General features: G+C 41.2%; 1 protein-coding gene across 1 annotated transcript; it reads right to left on the bottom strand.

The window, feature by feature from the left end:
• Positions 1 to 1,251: 1,251 nt before the first annotated feature.
• Positions 1,252 to 23,979, bottom strand: LOC147330198 (uncharacterized). Its single transcript, XM_086291812.1, has 10 exons — positions 23,786 to 23,979; positions 20,272 to 21,834; positions 16,443 to 18,705; positions 6,945 to 7,063; positions 6,470 to 6,560; positions 5,279 to 5,423; positions 5,054 to 5,181; positions 4,714 to 4,913; positions 4,517 to 4,602; positions 1,252 to 2,371 (listed from the first exon to the last, which is right to left on the bottom strand). Exons 2-9 carry the CDS (start codon positions 21,822 to 21,824, stop codon positions 4,527 to 4,529), a joined length of 4,575 nt encoding a protein of 1,524 aa, XP_086147938.1. The 5' UTR covers positions 21,825 to 21,834; positions 23,786 to 23,979; the 3' UTR covers positions 1,252 to 2,371; positions 4,517 to 4,526.

Raw genomic sequence — 23,979 nt, 5'->3', positions numbered from 1 at the left:
TTTAGGCACACCTATTCAACTGCTTGTTATCTAAGCAATCAATCACATTGACACTGAAACTGCATTAAAAAGTGCATTTAGGCATGTGGTCAAGACGGCCTCCTGAAGTTCAAATTGAGAATCAGAATGGAGCATAAAGGATGACTTAATTGACTTTGAATCTGGCATAATACCAGATGGGCTGGTCTGAATATGTCAGAAAGTGCTGATCTACTGGGATTTAACACACAACCATCTCTAGAGTTTACAGAGAATGGTTTAAAAAAAAAAAGAAAATATCCAGTGAGCTGCAGTTCTCTGGGTGAAAATTCCTGGTTGATGCCAAAAGTTAGAGGACAATGACCAAACTGCTTTGAGCTGATAGGATGAAAAAAGTAACTTAAATAGCCATTTTTTTACAACCAAGGTATACAAAAGACCATCTCTGAACAAATGACACATTGAACCTTGAAGCAGACGGGACCACACTGGGTGCCACTCCTATCACCGAAGAACAAGAAACTGGGGCTACAGTTCAAACAAGCTCACTGGAATTGCACAATGGAAAATTGGAAAAACATTTCCCAGTCTTGATTTCTGCAGTAACATTCAGAGCATAGAGTGAGAATTTGGCATAAACAAAATAAGACCATGAATCCATCCGGGCTTATATCAATAGTTTGGGCTGCTGCTGGTGTGATGATGTGGAGGGATATTTTCCTGCACCCTTTGCTACCAACAGAGAATTATTTAAACACTGCAGTCCACCTGAGTATTGTTGTTGACCCTGTCTATCCCTTAATGATCACAGTACACCCATCTTCTGATGGCTGCTTCCAGCAGGATAACACAGGTGACAGAAAGCTCAGATTATCTCAAAGTGATTTCTTGAACCTGACAGTGATTTCATTGTGCTCAAATGGCCTCCACAATCACCACATCTCATTCCAATAGAGCTCCTTTGGGATGTGGTGGAAAGGGAGATTCACATCATGGATGCGCAGCAGCTGAATATCTAGCAACTGTTTGATGCCATCATGACAATATGGACAAAATCTCTGAGGAATGTTTCCAGCTCCTGGGTTGAATCTATGCCACAAAGGATTAAGGTAGCTCTGAAGGTGGAAAGGGTGTCCAACCCAGTATGAGTAAGGTGTACCTAATATATTGCCCAGTTAATGTATCTATGCTTTACTGCCACTGAATACATGCAATAGGAAGTTCAATGTCCAAAATAAATCAATCAACCAACAAATAAATAATACACTCAACTTCATTTCATAGAAAACATTTTAATAAAATTCCCCCAATTTCCCACTAACATACAGTAAGTTGATCAATAATGAATTCCATTTTGATGACATTCATTCTTAAACATTAAAAAGGCACATAAAACCTCCAGCACATTATTGCATTTTTCTCCTTTAAACATTTTTTTTCTGACTCTGTTATTGCACCCCAGAAATATCCTCTCAGCCCACTGTTGACGCTCTAACCAGCTAGTGGGTGGGTTAAACAAATCAGGCAGTACTTAATTAAGCCTTGTGAGATCTTGTTTTAAAAAGTAGATAGACACTAATGATGTAACAAAATGAAGAAGGCACAAAAAAATCCCGGGATTCTGTCACTACAGTTTTTACTCTACTGCTGTTTGGACGGTAATTTGCTAGAACTTTTCTTAAAGTGCTTCAAGCCTTACTTGAGATGCTTTGTGATCGGTTAAACAATATAAAAGGCATTTTTGTACAATTAAAACTAAATACACACAAGGTGCATTATTTATATTTCGTAATTCTGTACACATGTGTTTCCTCATCCGTGTATTTCTGTGTTTATGAGGATAAAAAAAAAAAAAATTCTAAATCACAGTGAGGGAACTTCTGCATTGTGAGGATCCAGAGCCTCAAAGGTCTCTTCGAGGGTTCACACTTGATGATAATGATGCGGTTAAAATTGGATTTAGAACATGACAAGAGTTGGGTTGGGAGAGCGGGTAGGCAATGTGATCAACGAGTGTCCTCACAACTATAAAAAGGCCTGCGTGTGTGTGAATGTAGATATCCTGCTAAAGGCCTAGTGTCATCAGTCCCTGTCAGTACATGACAGTCTTACAAATTTACACAATCCAGGCAGACAGTCCATGACTTTGCTCCAAATGACACTGGGGTATTTGCTCTCCACTGAGCTTCTTAAACAACATTTCATATAACATGTACTTGGCATTAAAACATCACAGGCACGTAGACTTGGCATTATATTCAATTTCAAAGGCGCGTTCAGCAAAAGTGAACATCCCAGTGAAGGTACAAAATAAGGCACTCTGGGCACACGATGGAGCGGTCATGTCTGCCGGCAGCAGCAGCTGAGCTCAATGGCAATGGCACGGTGTTTCCTAAAGGGTGGACAAGATGCAGTAAGGTCAAATGGAAGCATTGAATATATAAAACTCATAATGTGGTAACATCAGTAACACAATGTGTGTTTGGTGTGTTCATAAGCCCTTTATACTTCCATAATTCTCCCTAAGCTAGTCAAAACCTGTGAGAGTTAGGGTTAATTTTACAGGCAGGTTAAAAGCACATCAAGCAGAATAAAGTACATTTAGGTACAAAATGTTTTCCCCCAGTGTCTGGTTCTCATTGTGATAGAAGAAAAAAAAAAAAGCAAAGATAATGGCCTGTTTCCCGTTGGGGTTTTTTTTTGTCTTCGCTGTCGGTTTTGTCATAGCCTGCCTTAGAAAAAAATGCAAAGTAAGCCAAATGTTAAAAAGGTCAAAATGTTCATGCTTATCTACAGCCAATCCTGTTAAGCCCTATAATTATACGCAATGCACCAGTCATAAAAGGGTTAGAAGTAGCAGAAAAACAGCTGATGAATCTACAAGTCATTCAAAGAAACCTTTTGCACAAAAGACTATTAGATCACTTTTTGGATAAGAAAAAGTAATTAAAAAACCCTTTTACCCCCTACTGACAACTACACTGAAGGAAATAATTATTTGAGCCCCTGCTTAATTACTAACTTTACTCACAAAGAAATCAACAGTCTCTACTTTTTGTGATAGTTTCATTTTAATGGAGAGAGACAGAATATCAACCAAAAATCTAGAAAAACGCATATTACATAAAAGTTATACACTTCTTTGTGTCTGTCCATCCATTCTCTTCTGCATATCCTTATAAGGACCGGGAGGGGTGTAGTTGGATCCCCAACTACAATAGTGCAGGAGACAAGGTACACAATGGACAGTTTGCTAATCTGACACAGGGATAACACAGAAAAAGACCTAACTTCACTAACTGCATGTCTTAGGGCTGCGGGAGGAAGATGGAGTAACCGGAGAGAACCCACGCAAACATGCAGTCCCATATGTATGTCACTGAATGAAATAAGTATTTGATCACCAAGAAAAACAGGACTTAGTCCTTCTACTTAGTAGAGAAACCCTTTAGCAAGCACAGTGGTAAGATACTCGTAATGGACTGCAATCCTGTAGCGGCTGTGGGGGTCCACCTGGTCAAGAAGGCACATGTTCAAGCCTGTCGTAGGTTTGCCAGTGAACATCTAAATGATTCAGAGAGGCTTGGGAGAAAGTGCTGTGGTCATGTGAAATTAAAATTGAGCCATTTGGCGCCAACCTGTCATGAGAAATACTGACCCAAAGAACACCATCCCCACAGTCAAGCATGGAGATGGAAACATTATGCTTTGGGGTTGTTTTTCTGCTAAGAGTACAGGACAATTTCACTGCACTGAAGGCCCAATGGACGGGGCCATGTACTGAAAAATCTTGGATGAAAACTTCCTTTCTTCAGCCAGAAAACTGAAGATGAGTTTTGGATGGGTCTTTAAGCATGACAATGACCCAAAACATACCGCCGAGGCAACAAAGGAGTGACTAAAAAAGAAGCACATTAAGGTCATTTTGTGGTTTAGCCAATCTCCAGACGCCAGTGCGACAGTAAATCTGTGGAGGAAGCTGAAGCTTCCAGTTGCCAAGCAACAGCCTAGACAGCCAACTGAGCATGTCTTTGCCATGTCTTTCTTTAAAGTTTCTGTAAAGGGGAGTAGGCCGAAATCCCTCCTCAGATGTGTGCAAACCTGGTGACCAACTACAAGACACATCTAACCAGTGTGCTTGCTAGCAATGGCTTCAGTCATGTTTTGCTTGGGGGATCAACTACTTTTACCAAATTTCAGCATTTCATGTTACTATTATGCAATGCAGGGTTTTTTTTCTGTATTATTGGTTGATTGGTTAATACTCTGTCTCTCTCCACTAAAATTAAACCAACATAAAAGTGTTTGTCTTTGCAAGTGATCAAACTTACAAATTCTGCATGTGATCAAATAATTATTTCCCCCACAGTCATACAGCAATGTAGGAACTTCTGTACTGTAACCTAAAAAAATCTATATATTAAAAGCTACAGTAATACGTTTTTACATTTTTAAATAATACTCAGAATCATATTTTAGCATATAAGTAAAATACAAAAATCATGGCAAGCTTTTTTAATTATATTAAATCACTCACCTCAGTCTGGCTAAGCGTCACTGCCGTGCTGACTCATACGCTTCTTAGATTTCAGCTCTTTCAGCCAAGCAGGCGAGGAGGCACCACTGAATGTCACAGACGATATTTCGATATTTCAGTCATCTTCCCCAAAGATATCTGGATCATTTACACAAAATATATATTTGTTTTGGTGAGCAGCGCTTCTTTCTTCTTACCCTTCTTCTTTGTTGCCTATGAGTGGCAGCACCCGTGTAGCTCCAGCCAGACGGGCAGGCGTGCGAGGAGAATGTGAGAGCTCCACGGAAGATGGTGCCACTTCTTCATCTTGATGTTCCTTCTCTTCGCTAGCTTTGCTTTCTACGGTTTCCTCTTTCACTGCAGTTCCTCCACCACCTGTTTTCCTTTTAAGTTGAGCCTTAAAAAAAGCAAATAAATACAAATAAGTACTTAATTTAATAAAAGAAAGACCCATTTGCATCATATTACATATATTATTAATAAAAAAAACACATTTAAAATAAATTGAAGTTGTTCTTGAATGCTTTGAGAACTTACAAGCAAGCCTGCAGGACTCATACCAGGAAACACTGGCACTCGCTGGGACGGGGAACAGACTACCTTGGGTTTAGGCTGTTCTTCCTCAGAATCTGACTCCCTTTCTTTTGCAACGGTCTCTTTTTCAACTGAAAAACACAGACACGAGTCAAAACAATTCGATATCGTCAGCTGTCTTTATACCACTGACGCTTTCACATAGAACATTACAGATACTCTAATAACCTGTGGAGTCCTGGGTCCCCCAATCCTGTGTTTCCGTCTGAGCTAACCCTGCGGTCAGCCTGCGTGACGGACGTGTTCGAATACGCCTCTTTCCCAGATCCGCCTTGGATCTTTGTGCACTGGTGTCAAGGAGAGGAGTGGAGCTCTGTACAGAGACACATATACAAAATCTAACAATAAAAAGCAAACGCACTGGCCACAAGTGTGCATTATTTATTACTAGAAAATAATTAGAAATATAAAAAGTAACTGAAATTAAATTCCTTAAGGTAACAATAAATAATAAATTATATAATATTCTGGAAGTCACATATTGAACACATTAGAAAAAAAGATTTTAAATCAGTTATGACACTGTATAAAGTCAAAGATTTCATAAACCACACTCTGTGCTTGCAAACTTCCCTTTATGACATAATGTGTAGAAGTATGGGGAAACACATCCAAAAGAAATATACAGCCAATATAAATATTACATAAAAGAGCAATAAGAATAATTAATAACACTGGCTTCAATCAGCTGTCACTCTTCGTCACTCAAATAAAAAAAAAAAAAACAATTTAGTGACCTGGTTGAGTCGAAATTGTGTACAAAGCAAGACGACAGGAGTTTCGCCCAGAATTTGTTTCAAGCCAGACAAAAACGTCACGCACAGAGAGAAAATTATATGTTTAATAAGCTGGGAGAAGAGAGAGAGAAGAGAAAACACTGTGGGAAGACTGCACAGAGCCAATGACTCACTGCACAAGTTCACACAACTGTATTGAAAAAATCACGTGAATATGAGGATGAATTGGCTCCGTAAATAAGTTTTCTGTTTTGCTGAGTTCTGACTCTTGTCTTCTGGATGCCACTGTTTTCCATTATCAATGTTACGTGTACATATCTATAACTATGTGAATGTAGGCAGCGTGTATAAAGTTTAGTTGGTTTTGTTTTTGTCTTGATAACTCTCTTCAGGAGTTGATAAAATTATTTCCACAATGACGAGTTAGTGTTTATCTGTTACAAACGTCATTGATATCTTTGTTTTGTGCTTCTATCTATCTTGCCATCTATCCATGCTTCACACTACAGAAAGGCACAAGCACAAACAGATATTTTCTAAAGTAAGTTTGAAAAGTAACAACTGAATTCCATGTCACCTTTTTTGGTTGATGGCACAGGGGAAGATTTAAAAACTCACTAACCTCGGGAAAAGGGGCAAACTCTGGCTCTTTCAGATCATCGGCGGTGTCTTCAGATGAGACTTCAGGTACTTCGTCAGGGACTGGCTGTGGACTGAAGAGAACAAAAGTGTAAACAACGCTGAAGAAGAATGTTCATAGGGCATTGCCAAAATGCTTTTGGCTCATTTCAATTTGTTTTTTTGTTTTTAATTTCACCACTCCATTAAGCATATGTGCCTAACTTTGTTGACCACAAGGGGGCACAGGGAGCTCAACTTTCAAATGCCTGACAGCACATTTTAATGTGCATCTGCATTCGGTTAAGCTGTCACAAGATTTCTGTTCCTAAACACTTTCCCGAAGTCTAAATTATGACATTTGGCCAAACAAATAAAAAAATAGAAACGTTTTAAAGGCTTGAGGATTAACATTGTCATACAAGTACAACGAAAACTCAAACTACTTATTTTTTTAAATAATGCAAATGATTTCCTACCTGTTTCTTTCAGGTGTTTGTTCCCAGACTGGATCCTGCTGGTCATGAATAAGGCCAAAGTCTATCAAAGCATCGGTGTCCTTGTCTTCATTTTTTGTGGAGAAACTGTTGGTCTGATCCTGCGAGATGGACAGAAAATTTCAGGCAAATTCAAAAGGAAAACACATGCAGAAACCAGAGAAATCGTCAATTCTATTTTATTCATATAACCCAAAATCAAAACAACAAGTATATAAAGTAAAGAACCTATAGTAAGACAGAGAAACATGGGTAATTTAGAATCACCAATTAACCTAACCCCACCAACTGCATGTCTTTGGACTGTGGAAGGAGTAAACCCGCACAAACACGGGAAACGCATGCAGCTTCCAGACAGAAAGGCCAGATGGTGGATTCGAACCCAGGACCTTCTTCTATGAGTCAACAGTACTAACTGGCAGATCACCATCATGCTTCCCTGCTAAATGACATATTTGGCTGAATACCTTAACTTAAATTCTAAGCTATTGCTCTGTTCATGGATTGAAAATCCTTTTTTTCAACGACCCAAATGATCCTCTACGTCATATAAATTTATGAACAAGAACTTTAAATTGTAGAGTTAAAACAAGGAGAAACTAAACTGTGTGCTGAGCCAAAACTCACCAGCTACACAGAGAGAAAGGACCAGCCAAGCATGCGTCTTTTAATGAGCCGGTCACAGAGGCTGGGCTGTCCTCAATGAACACCGGGGGCATGAACATGCGCACACAGACACACACGCACTGGCGTACACACCTTTATGCCTCAACAGAGACAAACTAAGCACACTCATGATGTCACGCCCACATGCTATACTACACACGCACACACAAGCATACACGGACGCACGCAAACATGTTCCAAACAAAAGCAACCACTTCCTCGTAAAACATTCCTGTATGCTCGCTTCATATTTTGTTGAGGGGCGCATCCCAGTGCTGAATGGCCAGACACTGTCACCTGGATACAACACAACAGTTGAGTAAACATCTCATCTCTTTTGTGAGGCCATTTATTACTCAGGACGCTCAGGGCAGCTTCATTTGCACAATGCCTGTTATCTGGCAGCATCACAGCACAAATGAATAGGCTTCTAGTGATTTTCCTATAACTACACTCCATGTTCAGATACAGAGAAAAAACAAAGTGCTTTTTTACACAAGCCTTTCCTCTGCGATGCGATTTATCCCGTGTCTGTGCCACCTTTATCACAGAGCTGCAGCTGTCACTCACAAAGTTCTAATGTTGACTAATGCTTCCCAGCTGAGTTCAATAAGAAAACAAAAGAATTTTTCAAATATGCAGTTATTCCTGTTTGGGTGAATCTTAAGTATGCAAAGGTTAGAAAAACATTTGTGCAAGAGATAAAAGAAACAGTGAGGCATTGTATTGTGTGATTTGGAGACAAAAAAGAAAAGTTACTTTAGGATGACCCCTCGTCACAAGTGGGCACCACAGCGGGTAGCTCTGCACATTTGATTTGACCGCAACCCCAAAGGGGATTCTTATCTCTGTCTGGAACGGAACCAGCAAAATTTAGCTTGTCAACCAAATGCGTAAACCGCCACACTATGGAGCCAGTTTCCTCCGTTTTAAAAATTCAAAACGAACGGCCTCGTCTTCCTACTTTGGCCATAGCTAAAGGAGTGCTCAATAAATTAGATATTAGAAACATGTTTAGAAGTTGAGCAAAGATATTGCAACTATTGCAGAGAAATGAGAGATACGTTTGTGAACTGGAAAAGTATCCAGTACTCCCGTACTCTCCTTTTATCTCTGCTTTGGTCTCCACCAACTCCCAAGGGAAATTTCTGGGATGTTCTCCACGCCATAAATTTATAGTCCAGTATTTGCCATGTCCTACGTTCAGGGTTCTTTGTTCTTTGTTTTATGCTCCCCAGTTCAATATTCTGTATACCGTGCAATGAGAAAGTCATTCCCCTCAAACATAATAACAGATTGTGCCACCCTTGGCAGAAAGAACTGCAATCAAGCATTTATAATAAGTGGCAATAAATCTTTCACATCACTGTGGAGGAATTTTACCCCACTCTTCTCTGCAGAATTATTTTAATTCAGCCACAAGGGAGGGTTTTCAAGCTTGAACAGCCTCTTTGAGGTTGTTTTTAAGGCCAAAGCATCTCAATCGCATTTAAGTCTGAATTTTGACTACATCACTCCAAATACTTCACTCTGTTTTTGTTTTTTAAGCCATTCAGAAGTGCTGGTGTGATTCAGATCATCGTCCTGGTGTATAACTCAACTCGGTTTAAGCTCCAGGGTACAAACTAACACCCGAACATTCTCCTCTGGGATTTTCTGGTAGACAGCAGAGTTCATGACTCCATCATTTACAGCAAGTGAAGTAGATGTTGTTCTGGGGTTTTTTTGTGACCTCCTGGATGCGTGTTGGAGTGATTTTGGTAAGCTGCCCACCCCTGGGAAACGGTCTTTTGCATTTACTCAGTTCATCTTTGTCCAATAATTAATTTGTTTGATAATATGAAACAATTAAGCATTTTACACAAATGTGTAAAAAATGAAGGAGTCAGAAAAGTCGCAAATTTTTTCATGGCACTGTAACTTAACTTGGGTATGCTTGGGTCAGTCTTATTCCTTACCTATGTCATATCAACCCTCTGAGGTGCACTTTATCAACAGCAATCACTCCAACCCTAACCTTAAGTCTAACTTAGACAATCATCAATTAAAGGAATATTCTTTTTTTTTTTTTTTTTAAACCCAAGAAATCTCTTTTATCCTTCTACAAAACGCAGGGTTAGATTAAGATTTAGCACTTATAGTGATTTACATCTCTGAGGGTTAAATAAATCCCGAATTCATTTTTCGGATTCTTGTTATATGCTATAGAAATCTGGTGAATAAGGAACCCTGGGCCTGTAGAATCTAGAGCACAAGGGCACTTTTGCACTGTAAGAACCAGGGATGAAATGTAATTTCCACCAAGTCCTGTTGTTGATTGGTCAGGCAAGCTAGTGTTTTTCTCAGCATTTACTAACTTTGTAAAGGTGTGTTTCTACAATAAATATCCGGCCTAACATAAATTTGCATTGTTAGATGCAAAAGCGATGCAGTGACATCGATCCTCCCTTTCCTAACATTAAGAGGATTTTTTTTATGAGCTAAATCTTTCACTGGATCCACTGCTAATATATTAAAAACATGAGGGTGCAGCTTAATTCATCTAGCAACATTTGAAGATTTAGGACAAGAACTTCTAAGTAGCACGCACACCTACTATAAAGGATAAAAGCACTACCTCTGTGTTTGCCAGTATAAAATGTGCTGCTGAGGGCGCAGGATGTGCTGCACAAGTTAGGACAGAGTCTGCTTGATTATAGTTTACCTGCATAACATTTTTGTCATGGTCACTGGAATGTATAAGGAACCTTGTTTGCAGCTAAGTGGAGAGAATAAAAGTACAACTTAATGAGGAACAATCTGATTCACAACGACTGTGAAGGAGTGTCACCACAAGAATCAAAACGACAGATCACCAGATTAAGGGAATTAAGCCGGAGAGATAATCTTTGTTTCTCCTGTGCACCCACATGTATGATAAAGTTACAGACAAATGTACATGTTATATACTTAAATATAGTGTAAACAAAATGTTTTTTGGTTCCAAAAAATGTGCAAGGATCGCTTGCAAAATCAAATATAATCTATTATAATATAATGTAATGAGATGTAATGACATACAATAGAATAGAAATAGGAAGAAAAAAAGGCATTAACTAAGAACGGTTAGGCTGTGAGCCAAAGGCGGCCAGCTCAAACAAAAGGCAGATGCAGATATGGAGCTGACACCCATAAATAACAACAGTTAGATAAACCTTGTCTAAGTGTGTCACACTTTGTTATTGTCCGGCGCGTTATCTCCCACATACACCACAGACAGAGAGGGAAAGGCCGTGACTGCGCACTGATAAAAAAAAGAAAATACAAGCAGGAAACTTCATCAGATAGCTCTGTCCTTCCTGAAACACACTGCCACTGTGTGCTGCACTCCCTATTTACATTTGCATGGTTATCTTTTAACCCATGTCCATGGAAATTTTGAACAGGCTAATAAGTTACAGGGAGTTTTGAAGCATTTTCTAACAAAACTCGCCCTAAAAGCTTCGGCTTTGATCATTGCACACAATGATAATGGAAATTAGACAGCAAAGCCTTTAAATATAGTTACTGTAACTGTATATTTTTACTGCTTTGTGTATGTCAGCTCTTACAGAACAGGTTTTAGTGGCTTTCCTCTGCAAAGTCTTGCGACTTCTGATGGAGAAGCGATGCAGGGATCTCCTGCTGCGACTGGCAAAGCTACGGAGCGGTGACATGGCCCTCTGAAACCTTCCTCCTTCATCTCCACTTTCCTCTTCTTCATCTTCTTTATCATCCTCTTCCTCCTCCTGCTTCTCCTGGCCCCACACGAGCTCCAGAGCCCCTTGCAAGGACCGACGTAGGCTGCCCACCCAGCCCGCCACCTGCAGCTGGGCGGCCGACAGTTTTCCTTCAAAGTACTGCATGCTTGAAAAGCTCACACAGCTGGCTGCACTGACAGCAGGGTCACCATGGGAACCGGTTCAACAGAGAAACTGAGGTTCAACTTTATTAGAGATGAAAGGATTTTGCGGGTGAGTCAGAAAGCTGGCTCTGCGATCCAGCTGTCTGTTGATATTTCAGAAGGTATGCACAGGAAAAGTTATATTTTGTAGAAAGAACTTTTCTGACATCACAGAAGACAAAACGTAGTCCATCTGTCATTTGAAATGGATGCTTCCTCTCTCTGCATATTTTTACGACTCAGCTTACCCGAACTTCCTGGAATAGTCTACAATTTGCCGTCAGTGAAGAAGTAAATAGTCCAGCCAGCCATGTGTTTGCAGTGTGACGACACTATTCCACTGTCACATTAACTATGATTGATGTGAGACAGCGGCATCCTAAAGAAAGAGCTTCCCATCATTGATTAAGCATCGATTTAAAAGACAAACCGACTGAAGCCTGCTTCAAAAACTCCTCTCTGTCGTCACTTGGGAAGCAAAAAGAGCTTCGAAGGTTTCAGTCTAAAGTTGGCAATTTACATCCTTTTATCTCTTTGACTAAAACCTCTTTGACTAAACCTACCCACGTACTTCCGAGTTCACAAAAACAGGAAGAAAAAAAAAAATCACATGGGAAGCATCTGACACTCCAAACATCCAAAGGCAAGTACAGAGAGACAGATCACCCCTTTATCACCGTCAGACCTGAGTGATTTCACAGAACGTCAACACAAAGCGGAGGTCTGTGCTCGGATGTGGAAAATCCCGAGGGAAGTAGGAAAGGTGCGGCCTGGCTGGGCCAAGGTGCTTTCTGTACCTCCCTCTGCCGGTCTCATCCGTAGGTAAATGCAGGCAATGAATGAGCCAGGTTTTTATGAGAGGAAAAGGCAAATGAAGCAGCAGAAAACACACAGACAGTAGACGTGAACTTTCTTGTCTCTGGATTAGACCGTCCTCTTTGTGTGCCAGAGAGTGTGTTTGTGTGTGAGGGAGGGGGGATGACAGGCTCTCTCTCAAAACAGGGTGGAGAGATTGAGAGACAGAGACAGAAAATGAGAGCAGACATGGGGCACCATGTATGGTCATTCTCACATCCTGCTCTGCTGGAGAGACCCAAAAGAGGGCATGCTGACCACACAGCACCTAGGCTCTTCTTACCATCACATCCTGCCATCATCTGCTCATCTTTCTTTCAATCAGAAGCCTGACTGAGGGTGCACGATCAGCTGCACACCTTGTGTTTGCCTAGTAAACATTTTCTCCAGTATGCTTTGTCTAAAAATGAAAAGCTTTTTGTCAGTTTTCAGGTTGGCATTATTGCATCAAAAGGGAAAGAAAAGAAGAAAACAAACGATTACACTTATGAAAACATATAGTTTAGTGTTACAGAGGTCGTTTACTTTTAGCTGATTTTCAGGTGCCTTATATGAGATAAAGTTCACCATTTCTGCAGCACACAGTGAGGAAGTGCAAAGTCAAAGAGCAGCAGCGCCACTCAGTGGTGCAAATAAGAATGTACTCACACAGACAGACAAGCAAAGCCCCTTTACAGCACTCAAGTGGTTGCATACATTGCCCTGTATGTCATAGGTTATGTATGGTAAGGTTTGCTTGCTACAGCACTGACAGAGCAAACACACACTCACAGTCCAGGGTTGGTTCACTGTTTTCATTAAGTCTGCAAAAATGTTGCATGTTCAAACAGGCGGTGAGCCCATCTGTCTTAAATGTCATATCTCTGGCAGCCCTGCTCTCATTAAGTGCAGCTCTGCTCTGTTCACCTGGAATTTGTTGGGTTTGCTGCCTTTATTTTTTTTTAAATGCTGTGTCAAAATTGAACATCTGTTCACTTTGCTATCTACTTGACCTGTCACCTCCAATCTCAATTATAAAAGAAGAAGTTTGGACACTGTCTAAGAAGTTAGTAGGAAAAGAAAAACTTAGATTCAAACAAAAAGTAACACAAAGACAAAACATAAAAGGTTGATGCAGGTAAAATGTATGCAATAATATAAATGATTAAAAGACAAAACTGTGAGGTGCAAAGAATAGCAGCCGTTCACTACTATTAAGGCAACAGTTCAGCTATGTGAGAATAATATTTCACAATATAAAATTGCATAACAATAAGTTTCTCTCATGAGTCATTAGAGAAAAACACAACATGGATTCAGGAGCAGCTCTGAAAACAACAATGTCAAACCAAAGTCTCCGATTTGCATAAAAATTTCATGGTACAAAGTTTGAATATGTAATAATTGCTATAAATACGTATTGAAATATATTTTCAATATGTATTTTTTTTGCCCAGTGAAATTTGCAGCAATGTTTAAATATTAATATCTAAAAAGATAAAAGCCTGAAAATGTATCTTACCATGAAAATGAATTACAATGTGTAATTTGGGCCAGATACATCAAAAATGTGAGTATTAGGTAGTTAAAATATGGAAAATATGTAAAGCCCTATATTTGAGCACACACACTAATAAAGCTCACATCGCAAAGACAAGTAGTCCTAATGTCTGAATGGTTTATAGTTACTTGTCATAATACTGTAAAATAAAACATATAAAACTCTTTTTAACATGAAAAAACAAAGAAAGTGCTACTTTCACTCAACTTTCATCCTGACTTGAGCAAATATTATAATTTGTACAACAAAAACAAAATTATACAAAAAAAAATGATTTTAATGTACCGGTATATGTGCATATTTTTCACCTCTGAGACCTTCTCCCATTTCAAGACCTGCTGCTCTGAAGCAGGCTAATCATTCAGGTTATTCCAGGTATTAAAACGCAACAATGTAGCATATTCATACATATTAGTTACAATTCTTGCGGCCTTCATTCACACAGTTAGCATACAGATTGCCTCTTTATATTTTAAGTACCCAATTATCTTTTTTTCAAATGTATCCATTCCAAATTACAGATCCTGATTCATTTTGATACTGAGAAAATCTTTCATCTTTAATAGTTTTTCAAATATTCATGTTCAAACACTGCCTCAGATTTCAAAAAACGTGCCTGAAAGTGGGTCGACTAACCTTTTTTTCCAAAAGATATATCCTGAAAAGTAGTTGATATATGAAACTAAACTTTCACAGCACTCATTACACATGTTCAAACTTTGGACAATAAATCTTTTATGTAAATCAGAGATGACTGAGCAAATTTGAGATGGAATGACCCAACAGTCAGCGAACATAGATTGCAGCTGCGTTCACAAGCTCGCTTATTATGAACTAACGAGCAGTGGAACAGTTTGTGGTCTGACCAATCGAAATGTGATATTTTATCAGGAGACAGTCTGTGCACCTGTGACGCATTAGTGCATCATATACCTTATTTCAGCAAGACAAACTCACACGTGTTGTGAAACAGGACACATAGACATGTGAAATCAAACACATCGAAGCATTTTTGGAACAACTAAACTTGGCGAACTAAAACTTCAAACTTCAAACTGTAAAGTGATCATGTTTATTTGCAGACGTCAGTCTTGCACTGCAGCTGTTCTGCGACTTCATTGTCTCTGAATGTCAACTCAATACTCAATCACTTTTAATCACTTTTACACTGAGGGTTAGATAAGTGCAATACCAAATCTATTGATAATGACTCAGCATTATGACTGAAGAAGATATGACTGTCATTTCTTTGCCTCTTCTCTTTAATGGATAGCACAGTAGTGCAGAGTGGACAGGAAAGTGGAGGCAGAAACAAAACTTTCTTTCCAGCTTTTGTGTTAAACTATGCAACTGATGCCATTATTTTTGCTACATACACAACTTCAATGTTAATTGCCTCACAAAATTCTCAGTAAAAGAGAATATAAATGCTTTTGTTTGCAAAACGCTGAACTACACCTTTAGGCAGCACTTCATATTACATAATCGTGTAAACTAACATCTTCACTACCAACCGAATTTGCTTGCAATGTGGTAATATGACAAGACGTGTGAAATAGAAACACATGACCCATTATCTGACGGGTTATAGCCCTATGGCCCACATCATCACACAGCACACTCTTAAGTAACACACACCTGCCTTACACTCTCCACACATTCATACCAAACCTTCTTCCTCGTAACATGCGTCTTTAAAATGTTTGCGATGCTTCTACTTAAAAATGTTTCTTGCAAACTGAAAGCAGAAGACACAGAAGATAGACAGCTTCTGGAAACACACACAGGAAGTGTAACCCATCTTTCTGCCGTCAAAACTTCGCACTGTCATCGCACTTCTATTCTGATCTCGCGCTTACCACAATGAATGGCAGTAATTTTAAGAGCAGAAACATTGAAACGTGCACATTAGCAGTTTACCTCGCCCTAGCCTTCTTTGATGTTTCTCGCTGTAATAAAACAAGTAATCACTTCGGGGGGGGGGGGGGGGGGGTACTATTGAGATATGTTTATGTTTATGTTGCCTTCAGAAAACAGTACAGTAATTTCCCTGAGAATTAACAGTATCATTTCCTGGACCCAGCCTTACTTTATAAGGCAGTTATATAAGGATAGTTAAAATGAAGGAGTCTCCCCAGCTGTGTTAACATGAGTAATACAAGTACACGCACACACACTAACACAGTCATGAGTTCTTAAGCTGTGACTTAACCACACTGAAGCAAGTACGACAAGATATTTCTCTCCTTGTCTTACAGGAATGGCAAAATGCTGGTGCAGGTGAGGTGTGTATGGCTGCCTGGCTGATGTGATTCATTGACAAAATAACCACATTTACTAGTGGTGCACACCCCTGCTTCTGTTCCTAACCTCACCCTTTCTGCATAAGTGAACAGTTGGAGCTTTCATATAACCATAGTGATGTCCACAAAACAAAAATCTAATCAAGCGTGACAGAAATACAAATATAGCTAGAACCTAACCAAATAGGGCTCACCTCTTGGTTGTCTTCTTCCATCTCGTCCTCATCCTCGGTTTCTGTCTCCTTCTCCTCTTCCTCCTCCTCCACATCTAGAGAGATGAGCTGCTCCTCTTTCTTTACATCTACAGAGATGAGCTGCTCCTCTTTCTTCACGTCTAGAGAGATGAGCTGCTCCTCTTTCTTCACGTCTAGAGAGATGAGCTGCTCCTCTTCTGGCTCATCTTTTATCTCCTCCACCCATTCTCTCTCCTGCAAAGGAGGTGTATTCGGACACTGCTCTGGTTTTTCCATTTTGTCTTCCTTGGCTCTCTCAGTTTTGACGTCCACAGGCACCAGTCCCTTCACTTCCTCTATATCCAGAAAGTCATCCCAACTACGGAAAACTGGACTGCTTTCTGTTTTACGCCGTGAGATCACTTTTATCGGTTTGACTGAAAAATCATCAAATTCTATGTTGATCGGATTCTGTTTGACCGAGAAGTCATCATAAACCACATCCATCAGATTCTCTGTGGGCCCAGAGGTGTTTGGTGAGGGGGAATGTGGTGATTTTGACTCCTGAGGCCAATCTTCAGATTCAAAATAGTTTAGATGAGGCTTTGATCTGCGCACCAAACTCTCCTCTTGCATGTTGTTCAACCCAGATTGCTTTGTTTCTCTCTCGTCCTCTAGTCTTTGCTTTTCTTTGAGTTGGTCTGCCTGCCTTCTTTCCAGTTCCTCTTGCATTTTTCTCTCCTGCTCCTGCTTCTCTAGTCTTTCTTTCTCAATCTTCATCTTTCTTTCCTCTTCCCTTCTCTCCTCTTCTTTCTGTTTTTCTATGAGCCTCTTCCTCTCCATCTCTGCCTCTTTTTCCTGCTGGATTTTCATCTCCAACTCCAGTTTTTCTTTCTCAATCTGCCTCCTTTCCTCTTCCTTTCTCTCCTCTTCTTTCTGTTTTTCTAACAGCCTCTTCCTCTCCATCTCTGCCTCTTTCTCCTGCTGGATTTTCATTTCCAGCTCCAGTTTTTCTTTCTCAATCTTCCTCTTTCTTTCCTCTTCCCTTCTCTCCTCTTCTTTCTGTTTTTCTATGAGCCTCTTCCTCTCCATCTCTGCCTCTTTTTCCTGCTGGATTTTCATCTCCAACTCCAGTTTTTCTTTCTCAATCTTCCTCTTTCTTTCCTCTTCCTTTCTCTCCTCTTCTTTCTGTTTTTCTAACAGCCTCTTCCTCTCCATCTCTGCCTCTTTCTCCTGCTGGATTTTCATTTCCAGCTCCATTTTTTCTTTCTCAATCTTCCTCTTTCTTTCCTCTTCCCTTCTCTCCTCTTCTTTCTGTTTTTCTAACAGCCTCTTCCTCTCCATCTCTGCCTCTTTCTCCTGCTGGATTTTCCTCTCCTGTTCCCTTCTTTTTCTCTCTTCATCCTCCTCCTGTTTCAGCTTTAGCTCTTTATCTCTCTCTTGCGCTTCTTTTAGTCTCTGTCTTTCTCTTTCCTTCCTCAGTCTCTCCTCTTCCTTTAGCCTCTCCCTTTCCTTCTCCTCCATCTCTTGTTTAATTTGCTCCTCTTTCTGCCTTGCCCTCTCCTCTTCCTTAAGCCTGAGCTCTTCCCTCTGTCTTTCCCTTTCTTTTTCCTTCTCTTCTTCCACTCTTTTCTGCTCCTGTTCTAGCTGAAGCCTTGCTTGTTCCGTCTCCTCTGCTTGCCGCTGTTCTTCAAATTTCAGATGTTTCAGTCTTTCTTCTTCTTGCTGTTGACTCTCATCATGTTTTTTCTGAAAAATTCCAACTCTTTTATAGACAGGCACTAAATCAGGGACTTTCTTTTCAGCTGTAACTCCAGGACTCTCCTCCTCCTCCTCTTCTTCTTCTTCTTCTTCTTCTCCTCCTTCTTCTTCTTCTCCTTCTTCTTCTTCTCCTTCTTCTTCGTCTTCAGTGTCAGAATCAGAATCCGAGCCTAGGATCAGTGGAGGCCCACCATCATCACTCTGCACGGTGCCAAAGCGAACAGAGCGACGTTTGACATTGTCCCTCTTTGGTACATCTTCACTCAAGTTAGGGGTGCGCAACTGGACGTCAACCTCTGTTGATTTGTTCGCCTCTTGTGGGCTCTCTGCAGCACTTTCCGATGATTTCTTTTCAGTTCGAACACCTTTTAGCATTTCTGTTGGGGACTTTGTTGGTTGTTCAACAGGAGAGACCTTTGACGGGGGGTCCACAGTCGGACTCTGCGGCATTTCTTCGGCAGAAAGTCTGAGATTTGAAGTTTTTGGTGTTTTCACTTCTGTTGGAGAAGTTGCGGGCTCAAAGCTGTGGAGGAGAGAGCAATCATAGCTTTTCATTGTGAACAACAGAGTTTTAATGACGTTTTGTTCTTGTTTTGTTTTGGGGGCTTTTTGTTCTCAACATTCAAGAGTCACTGAGCTGATAGCTAGGTGTCCTGTTACATATAGCAGTCATTTTGTAGGCAGATAAAAAACAGCAAACCCTGCTCTAATGTGATTGGTCTATACCACATGACTACAAACACAAACAAGAAAACTTCTGGTAGGTTGTTTCTAGAGATTAACATGAAAGTAACAGACAACAACTAGACCTAGACCTACAACAGAAGATTGACACCACCCTGTGTGTACGTCTGTCTGTACATTAAATACAAAGCAAATGTTTAGCTTAGTGTAGCGCTGGGGGAAACGGCCTATTTGCACCCTGGAAGTTCGCGAAATAACACCTTGCGCGTCGCTTTTAACCAACACAAAAAGTCAACTTTAATGTTAACAAAGTTTTACAGAGAGCAGTGGATCTAATGCTTATTCAGACCAGTGACTTCCACGAGTCTTCAATGGTTTGCTGGCAGCCTCATAGGAATCCAGGAAGCATGTGACATATTTATGACACCCAGCATAAGGGCAAAGAGAGGTATATATCTAATCCAGCTGTCAGTGAGAGCATAAATTACCTGGAAATTGTGAGCATTTACTTAAAAGGTCTGATTTCAACATGAGTAAAAAAACAAGGTTTTTACTTATCCACTCAGTGACTGGTCACTTAAATAGTCTTGATGGCATTTCCACACAGTCAGCAGTGCTTCAGAGATAATAATGCGTATTCAGTACATGGAGTAGTAGTTCCACTGAAAACTTCTGACAGTGAAAACTCTCAAAAATATAGTCAAGATGCAGATTTTCTGAAAGATTCATTTCCCTAAATGTTATTTAGGAAACTGTAAGCAAACACAACTAAAATCCCATTAACATCCACTATAGGGAATGGCTAAATACCTGAAGCTATGTGCAGACAGCTGGATGTCTAATCTCAAACCTCACACACTTCGGTAGCTTAGTTTGCTTTCTTATCTAACCTTGGTTATTTAAGGACATAAATCTGGCTGCAACATCGATACTGCAGCAGCATTTTTCATTTACCACGCCCGGATTACTTTCCAAACACACTGAACACGGAGGAGCATCAAGAGAGCAACACTCAAACTTTCCTTCCTCAACAGTTCTAGACTTGCACTCTTGCTACAGCTGCTCACAGAAACCAGAAACTGGGGCCGTGCTTTCTGTCTAAATAAGAAATGCCTGTATGTCCTCGTAAATCCAAACCACTAACATAAAGAAAATCTAAATCAAGAGAAACCACATACAATCACACACCCACATAAAAAGTTTTTTATCCAACATTTGCTCACCCAAATCAACAAATGAATCACATTTAAGGTTAAGGCTTCCTAGACACAAAGTCATAAATCATCTACATCTGACCAACGAAGATAGGCTTTGGGATTTGAACCTGTGCTTGCAAATGAATGCTCACTTCCTTTTCTTTGTGTCTAATCTTGTCACTGCACACAAACTGCAGAGCCTTACTCACCTTCTGGAGCGTGCTCGGGATGTAGCCGGAGGCTTCTTCTCCATCTTTGGACCCTCAGAAGTTGTTTCTGCAGCCCAATTTTTGATGCGCTCCTTCACCCCTCCTATACCGGTTAAGATTTCCGGTTCATCCCTCTTCGGCATGGCCTCCGGCCTCGACGCAGAGTCAAACAGTTGACTGATTCTGTTTTTAATGCTGTTTCCCCCGGTGTAGTCCTCTTTCACTCCACCGTCATCGCTCTCTCTGTTTGAAGGCTCTGGAGATGCCTGCTTCGGCTCCGGCGATGCCTGCTTCGGCTCCGGCGATGCCTGCTTCGGCTCCGGAGATGCCTGTTTCTGCTCCGGCGATGCCTGCTTTGGCTCCGGCGATGCCTGCTTCGGCTCCGGAGATGCCTGCTTCGGCTCCGGCGATGCCTGCTTCTGCTCCGGCGATGCCTGCTTCGGCTCCGGAGATGCCTGCTTCGGCTCCGGAGATGCCTGCTTCTGCTCCGGCGATGCCTGCTTCGGCTCCGGAGATGCCTGCTTCTGCTCCGGCGATGCCTGCTTCTGCTCCGGCGATGCCTGCTTCGGCTCCGGCGATGCCTGCTTCGGCTCCGGAGATGCCTGTTTCTGCTCCGGCGATGCCTGCTTCTGCTCCGGAGATGCCTGCTTCTGCTCCGGCGATGCCTGCTTCGGCTCCGGAGATGCCTGTTTCTGCTCCGGCGATGCCTGCTTCTGCTCCGGAGATGCCTGCTTCGGCTCCGGAGATGCCTGCTTCTGCTCCGGCGATGCCTGCTTCGGCTCCGGAGATGCCTGCTTCGGCTCCGGAGATGCCTGCTTCGGCTCCAGAGATGCCTGCTTCGGCTCTGGAGATGCCTGCTTCTGCTCTGGAGCAGGAGATGCTGGCTTATTTGAATCACGTTTGGTGTTGTGTGTGGAGATAGCTATGGTAGGCTGGGGGGGCAGAGAAAGACCGCCTGACTCAAACTTCGAGGTGAGCTCCATGGACAGACGCTTCCTAGCACCACCCCAACTAAATGTTTCATCGGTTGAAGAGGCTCCATCGCTACCTGAGTGATTCCGCATTTTGACAACAGAAGTTCGAGCTTCATCTTCCTTCGCTTTTCCGTTGTTCTGCTCTGAATTAGTTGCAACATCTCCAGAAGCTTTGTCGTTTGTTTGGATGATGTCTTTCTGGACGAGCTCAGTTTTCTTTGTCTCTTCGGGCCGACTGGTTTGTGAGGCTGTTTTTCCTACACTAGAGTCACGAGTTTCCTCTTTACCTGCTTCACTAGCTTTGGTTGTTGTTGGGTGACTTTTGGGAAGCTCACTTTGAGAGCCTGGTTTGGCATTTGAGGTGACAGCCGGCTGAGATGTTTTTTGAGCACGAGGGGTCAAAGGCTCTGAGTTTTGAATTTTCGACGTAGCGGGGAGCGTCTTTGGGGCATGAATGGAGCGGATGGTGGTATTCTTCTGCAAAGAGAAGGGCTTGGGAGCGAGGCCAGGTTTGGGGGCCAGCGGTGGCTTGGGTTTCGACATGACCCTAGTCTTGGAAGCCTCGACGGAGCTCTCCATGGCCGAGTTGCTGAAACAGGACAAGTGAAGAACAGAACATGTTTATCCACAGCAAACTCCAAATTTCCATTAATGAAAACCCATTTCATACTCAGAACAGAAAAAGCCAGTCGGTTATGTTGTCACAAAGAAGACGGGAATGGTCTGGTTTGTCTAGATTTTTTAAAGTGCATTACTCTACTACAGAAGCAAAGAGAAACTAATCAATCATTCTGAACAAACATCAGCCACTATTTAAAAAAAAGTCTTCCTGCCACTCGCTTTAATATTTTTTCCCTCAGGTTTCAGTCTTTGATTTGGTCTTTTGATAACATAAAATGCACTGAACCTTTCCTTGATTGTTTCTCTTTTTCTCCAGCTAAAATTAAAATAGTTAAATGGTAAGACTCTCACACACAGTGAAGCTCTGACAGCGTGTGATGACTCATCTTGACTGAGGATGTTTAGTGGTACGTAAAATGGGAAACTAAAATTAACTGATTGAGAATGAGCAAGATAAACTGCTCTGAACAGGTCCAAGTGATAACATTTACAAATGTTAAGTATTACACAACGATGAAAGTGTCAAGCATTGAGGGAACACCTGAAAGGAAAAGTAATCAAGATCAAAACAGGCAAGCAGGGAACAGGCCTGGTGAACCGTACCATACATCTATAATACAATCTACAACTCTGGCACAGTCAAAACCCGGAGCTGGCATTGATCTGAAACCACTAAAAGATAAACAAACTGCAACTGTCCTGAGCAACCTGTCACATGAGCACTTTGACCAACAGAAATGGCCTCCCTCCCTCCCCACTCACAAAAAAAGGGCCAAATTTACACACCGTGTGAAAAAGATAACAGTAATACAATATGTGACCAAATCTGCTACACTAAATACCACAGGCATTGTGTGCAGCATGTCATCTGGTTTGTCCTGTAAGACTAAAACCGGTAACTCCACACCCTGCAGTTTTAACACTCTCAACACTAACTAGTACAGCTTGAGAAAGTATAGAAAATGCTCATAGAGCATTGTTATCAATCTGCAGCTGGTTTGCATAAACTGTTTAGATTCCAAACAGCAGTTTTCAGTATGTGTGCACTTAGGTATTTTTACATGGGATATGCAATTTACTTTTTTTCTTCTTTGCTACACTTCTTAAACACAACACCTCTAGGTGTGCAAGATATTGTGTAATGAAATCAGGTTGGACTACAGCTGTGTGCACCACCCAATGATTTTTTTTAATTTTGTTTTTAAGTGTCTAGTTTGTTTCTACCCCTCCTCTATTTTCCCAGCTGCTAAATTCCTAAGAAACAAACACTCTGGAGGAGAGAAGGCTTTCAGCCCTTGCTTTTGTCAGTTATTTTCGATGGTTTCTGCAGAGCTCGGTCTCCTGTAGCACTTTGCTTGCAGGCTTTTAACTTTCTTTATCTCTGTTTGCCTTTAGTGCCCCCGTTGTCGTGTCAAGGCCACACTGGCTGCCTTTAGTTTTTATGTTTAGGTCAATTTATTCTCCCCAGTGATGCTGTGAGAGCGCGCTTACTTCGACGTCAGTTTGGTCTCAAAGAGCCAATCGAAACGACTTCACCAGCTAAACCAGCGTTATATCCCTGTGTTTCATTTCGAGTTGTTAATAAGTTACTAGTAGACGCGTCAATAGTGAACTCCGAGCCGGTGTCCGGCTCTGGGTCCTCTCAAAGTGGACAAAGAAAGGCGATATAAGCGAAATGAAAGAGTGATCCGAGCTTGTGTGTTCTGGACACAGCTCTTAAGTAAGGATGCGAGGACTGATAATGAGGATGTAGGTCAGCCAAATTATTTCACAAAGCTTGGAAAACACCCATTACACTGTCACAAGGGTTGTGCACCTGTCCCTAAACTTACCCCTTCCCATTATTAAGATAACAACATAAGCACTTAGCTTTTTATAAAGTTTTCTTTCAATCTTTTTGCGTGCAAGTGTGTGTTTACCTTTCGTCTTCACGAAGTCATAAAGATGGAAGGGGGGAAGGAAGCGGGAAGAAGATATAAAAGAAAACTGTTCCTCCGTTTCCCGTGATCGTCTCGCCTGCCGAGCTGTTGTCAGACCAAGTGTGTGTGTGTGTGTGTGTACGTGTGTGTGTTTTCAGCTCATTCACACCAACAAGACGTCAGCCAACTCATAC

The sequence above is a fragment of the Aulonocara sp. 'chitande type north' Nkhata Bay genome, linkage group LG5 (genome assembly GCF_057382095.1).
Source record: "Aulonocara sp. 'chitande type north' Nkhata Bay isolate Kocher_YH1m ecotype deep benthic linkage group LG5, A_spYH_male_GT1.1, whole genome shotgun sequence".
Lineage (NCBI taxonomy): Eukaryota > Metazoa > Chordata > Actinopteri > Cichliformes > Cichlidae > Aulonocara > Aulonocara sp. 'chitande type north' Nkhata Bay.
This window is presented reverse-complemented; position numbering and strand designations above follow the sequence as displayed.